This window comes from Limulus polyphemus, unplaced genomic scaffold (assembly GCF_000517525.1).
Source record: "Limulus polyphemus unplaced genomic scaffold, Limulus_polyphemus-2.1.2 Scaffold10050, whole genome shotgun sequence".
In the NCBI taxonomy this organism is placed as follows: Eukaryota; Metazoa; Arthropoda; class Merostomata; order Xiphosura; family Limulidae; genus Limulus; species Limulus polyphemus.
This window is the reverse complement of record NW_013675660.1, coordinates 12,978-18,786: the sequence shown is the minus strand read 5'-3', so window position 1 is coordinate 18,786 and position 5,809 is coordinate 12,978. Positions and strand designations below refer to the sequence as shown.

Below are 5,809 nucleotides of genomic sequence, written 5' to 3'. Positions count from 1 at the left end.
TACCAGTGTAAGTTTCTAAGTTGTCGTTATATACCAGTGTAAGTTTTCTAGGTTGTCGTTATATACCAGTGTAAGTTTCTAAGTTGTCGTTATATACCAGTGTAAGTTTTCTAGGTTGTATTTATAACTCTCAGTTAATTTATATTTAAAATTTGTTTTAAGTGTAACAATATGTTGAATGTGATTATTTTTGCGTGTAAGTGTATGTTTCTATAACTCTCAGTTAGTTTATATTTAAAATCTGTTTCATGTGTAACAGATTTTTTGGTTTTGTTTCTATTTAGTCTGTATTTAAAATCTGTTTTAGGAAAACGTGGCCTGCTCCCGTACAAACACGCCTTTTTTGTGGAGAAAAGAAAAGAGAACAAAACCTCGAAAAAAAGAATTCTATTTTATGACTAAAGGAAACGTTATTAGTTACAGCATGTAAATAATGTTCATACCTATACTAGCGTAAAGAAATTCTCTATTAAAAATGCCCTGTTGTGAAATTTGTTTTGAAAAATTTTGTTAACTATTAATTTAGTTGATTATCTGTCCGTTTTTCATGATAATTATTATTATTGTTATTATGTTTCTTCGTTCCCAATCTCCAACAAGAACGGTGTGATGATCTGTAAGTGTAGTTTGTGGTGTTTTATTGAACCCAATCTCCAACAAGAACGGTGTGATGATCTGTAAGTGTAGTTTGTGGTGTTTTATTGAAATGATGAAGTAATCTTCACGTATATTGTTTACTAATATTATTTTGTATTGTATATATACACACATACTTTCAAAAAGAAACTATATGTATTGAGTATCGAGATTCGCGCCCTTTTGATTTTTATAATACAGGGACTTTTAAATCCAGTGCTTTTGTATAATGAGCAAGTTTGAGACGTATAAGAATCTTGTTTGTTTGTTGCAAAGCACAAAGCTACACAATAGGCTGTATGTGCTCTGCCCACTGCTGGTATTGTAATCCGACTTATCGCTGAACCACAAGGGTGAAAGGCTTCGTTTGTAGTCAAGCGCAAAGCTACACATTTGGCTATCTGTGCTGAACCCACAACGGGTATCGAAACCCGGTTTCTACTGTTATAAGTCTGAAGACTTATCGCTGTGCCATTGGGGGCAGGGTGGGAGGCGTGTAAAGACATAAATATATATACATATTCCTTTCACAAAATGTCTCTTTCTGGGTAGCAAACAGACAGCCAATAAATAAATATTAGATTATTTGTAACATAACGAAAAAAATATTAAAAAAATAAATAAATAGCAAATTCAAGACAAAAAGAGCTAAGCTAATACTACATTTAACTTACTTAAGACTAGAATTTTTTCTCACGAACACAGAAAAAATTATACAAATTAACTAGGTTTTCAAGATTACACGTTTTTACATTTATGTTCTAGACTATAACATGACGTGCTATCATTTATGTGATTTAAACTTTCACTATACATATATTAAACCACATCCGAGACTTCTAGACGAACTTGCATTTTGTTATAAATAATAAATACAAGAACAAATTTTAGTCATGCGGCTACAATATATTAAATAAACACGTTTTATACAGTTCAATTTGTCATCAAAGATCATTTTGTACAATCCATAAACACTTTGTCAACTTAAAAAGTATTACTCAGTAAGCCTCCTTGCGTGTGTTCATGTATTAAATAACCACGAATTATTCATTGCTAATTTTGTTTCTTCTTCTTCAGAGTTATCGATAAGGGCTCTTTTGAGCAAATTATTATTTATATACTCTTCTTTTTCAGGATCAAAATGCTCTTTTTGACTCATAAAGAACTAAAGTCTACTATTTAAAAGCAATTTCAGTATCTTTACTATTTTCTCTAAGATTTCCTGTCATTCTTGTCTCCGTTAGGACTAAATGCAAATAAGAATATGTTATAACATTCCATACCACACATTGTTTGAGAATCTCGTAACCTTATTCAAAGGAGAACGCTTTATTATTGATTTAAACACGAGAGTTTTTTTTGTGTGTGTGATTATTTCAACGCAAAGCTATGCAATGGCTATATGCGCTCTATCTACTGCAGGAAATGAGCCTCGGATTTTGCGTTTTAAGTCCGTATACTTACCGCTTTCCTAACAGGGGACAATACGAGAGAGAGGCCACATAAGGGGATTATTTATAAATTACCATTTGACTTGTGTTTAATCTAAACTCCTTATTATTGTTAGAGATCAAAGTTAATTTTATGGATAAAAAGTAAGGGCCAGAAAAAATGGTCATTTTGATTTTTTTAATGTGATAGATTTTCTTAAATAACTTCACCTTTTGTACTTTAACACCAGCAGTACACGAGCTACTGCTGGTCCAAGTAACATAGCTGTTATAGCACACTTGGGGCTTCAGATTGAAAGCTAGGATTCTAAATAACCACCTTTTTACCTATTGTTTTGTTTTTGTCAACTAGAATAAAAATTAAGAATTAAATATTCCCTTCAAGTAGTTGATTATGTTTATTCAAGTGATATTCAAAACTTGAATATATGAAGATCTTGCTTAAAACTTAATTCGAAAATCACTTAGGCACAAAAGTTATTAATTAGGCCTATTAAGAAATTATACCGATAAGGAAGTTTTAGGCCTAGTATGAAATTATACTGTTAAAGAAGTTTCAAGACTAATAAACAATTATAGCATTAAAAGTAGTTTCAGGCATAGTAACCATTATACCGTTAAGGAGGTTTTAGGCCTGGTAAGAAATTATACTGTTAAAGAAGTTTCAGGCCTAGTAAGAAATTATACCGTTAATGAAATTTCAGGCCTAGTAAGAAATTATACCGGTAATGAAATTTCAGGCCTAGTAAGAAACTATACCGTCAAGCAGAAAGATTTATTGGTAATATCTTGTAGCGATAAGCATTAGAATTTCTGTCCTTTAGTTAAAATAATGAAACAGCTTATTCTAAGTAAAATGAAAAACAAAGGATAATGTCAAAGTCTCTGAATATTAAGGACAATCACGTAGTTACTTTTATCTGGTAATTCTCATGAAACAATTCGAGTGAATTAAAAAAAAGTGGTTACTGAAATTGAAATCAAACCGTTTAGCGCTTCTGTTTAAACTCTTTGGAGCACAGTAGTTTGAAAGCTTGGTAAAACTTGCTTCACAAATACAAATGGAGTACAAAACAACAACAAAAAAACACTTCGATAACTTCTTAAAATGTTCAGTAAGAAGTACATATTCAATTATAATATTAAGTATAGTCGGCAGCAGAAGTTTCGAATAATTTTAGATGACTATATTACACAGTGCTCAAATCGTGAAAAACTAAGCAGGGGTATGACATATGACAGGCCTCAATGGGTGGACTCAAAAATCCCGGTACGCACTTTATAAGAAGAAAAAAGTGTTGGTATGGATAACTTTGATTTTAAGAAGTGAGGGTATGCCACACCCCCGTATACCCCTCTCACTTCGAGCATGATATTAAATAGGGGAAAATATATCAAAAGTACTAATTTCAAGTTTGCTGGCTGTGTGTGAGGGTTCATATCTCAAGATCGAAAAAAATCACAGTATTGTTATATAAGGTACGTTAGTTAACTCCTTAATCTCACAGTATCAGCAGCGAACGGCGCTGCGGTTCCTGACAGTCACGTGACAAAAACCTTGTAGCAAACTCTAAAGTACAACCATCACGAGAAAATGGAAAGGCTAAAACACCACATTTTATAAATACCAGAATCTCTGCTAACCGGATAAGGAACAACAAGCCTTAAGCTCGGAGAAAACATCAGTGAAAAAAGCAGGGTCGCTGTTAATACGTAACATTTTAGCACTGAGTAATTTGATAATTAACAGCGACCTCTCCCAGAACTTATCCCTATTTTGCTCAATAAGAAAAGGTTTTAAAGGGTAAGATATTTCGTTTCCCATATACGAGTAAGAGAAGTACAAGCATGTTAGAACAATAGCTTGAAGTTCTCGTCGACTTTCGATATCTTCTGTAAGAATTTCTCTGACTAGCATGTACAAAAACACAATGTTTGCTGGGTTTATGAAGGCAATGTCCTGCCACCCTTTAAGAAGAAGAGAACGGTCCACTGTACGAAGCCACAAGATGGCGTCCCCACCTTTAAAATCTCTTAATTTTCGGCAACGACGATACAAAAACTCTCCGAAGCATCGAAGCAGTTCCGATGTTGATGCTTGAATGATAGTTCTTCTTCGCATCCCAGGGACTGATGCTGGTCTAGTTGGTGCCTCAAAACCCTGCTGATGACTGTAGTACACAGGGCGAATTAAGTTATGGGCAGTCAACACGGTAGTGGGCTTGGGTGGAAGAGGAGGGCCATTCTTCTGGAATCGTTTCTTTTCTTCTTCGATATTATTGTTTACAAATAAATCCAGTGGGCTTACAGTTCTAGTTTTAAGATTGTAACACGACAAAGATTTCTGGATGTTCTTGTTGTTGTCCACTAACGAGTCCATGTTGTCCAGATGATGACGAGAAGTAAAGTTTTTGTTCTTGTCCGTCTTTTTCTTCCCAGATACATTAAAATTCTTCCAGTTAAGAGCATTAATAAACAGAGAGTGCCTTTTAGTTTGATTTACGTTATTGTGCATGTTGCTGTTCATAATTTTCTCTAAAGATTTTTCTTTGTTCTTGAAGTTATTCAACTGTTCTTGGTTGAAATGATTTACCTTGTAGACAGGTCTTTGTTCTCTCGGAGCAACACTGAGTACTGTACCCATATTTACATTAAAAAAAAAAGAATTTTACAAATAATCACTTACTGATCACAATAGTAGATGTAAGGCTTCTGCTGTTTGAATGTTCGCACAGTCGCACTAAACAAGATGGAGGACGGACGGCGCCATCTTTTCGTTAGTTATTGCTTATAAGAACTCGACATAAAAAAATTACTGAACCCTAGCCTATATAAAAACTGCTCTTCCTATTTTTTTATCACTTGGAAAGATAAAACAAAAACTTCATTAGCCCAAGTAGTAAGCAAAGCTAAGCTTGTGAACGTGCAGATTTCTGACAGTCGTTTTTCTCCCCAGTTCGATCAAAAATGAATTCACTTAAGGTGGTCGTTATAGCAACGGTATACAGAGACTGCGTGAAAGCGGTCTTCAATACCGGTGATGTCATCAAGCTTGTAGTCCCGCTTCTACAGTTCTGTAGGACGTAAGGAAGAGTTCATTATCTGTTTATCTTCAAAACGGGCAAGTAATTACTTGTTATACGTCGTTTTTATAGCAATACGGAGAAGTGATTTAGTGCCTAAACAGTTAAGAACACACATCAATCCAGGAATGGCACAAGTATTTGTAACTGGAAAATATAGAATCACTCTATAAAATTGGGATTGCATATGGTTTGTCTTGGTAAGAGATAACCACCACTTTATATTCACACTATTTTTAAATAGACTTTTCTGTGTAGCTTATGAAATATTATCCCACGATTTTTATTAGTTTTCTTAGGCACAAATTTACACTGTGTTTTAGAAGTACAGGTCGCACTGCTCTCAATGCACTCCTCCCTCAGTGGTAAGCCTGAGAACTTATTACGTTAAAAATCGGGTTTCGACACCCACAGTAGGCTCAGAACAGATAGCCCATTATGTAGCTTTACGCTTATCAACAAAAACACACAATACTCTCATTGTATAGTAGGAACACAAAAAGTAGTTCCTAAAATATAATCGTTGTTAAAATGTCTTGGAGAATCAAAATGTCCAACCCTAAGAAACAGTCGTCAAAGACTTCCACAATGCATATTTCAGTTTGTTTTTAGCACAAAGTTATACAATAGGTTATCTAT

General features: G+C 34.1%; 1 protein-coding gene across 1 annotated transcript; it reads right to left on the bottom strand.

Annotated features, from left to right (window-relative positions):
* Nucleotides 1-1,769: 1,769 nt before the first annotated feature.
* On the bottom strand, nucleotides 1,770-5,064 carry LOC106476208 (cyclin-dependent kinase 5 activator 1-like). The gene has a single exon (XM_022380138.1). It carries the CDS (start codon nucleotides 4,729-4,731, stop codon nucleotides 3,727-3,729), a length of 1,005 nt encoding a protein of 334 aa, XP_022235846.1. The 5' UTR covers nucleotides 4,732-5,064; the 3' UTR covers nucleotides 1,770-3,726.
* Nucleotides 5,065-5,809: the final 745 nt, after the last annotated feature.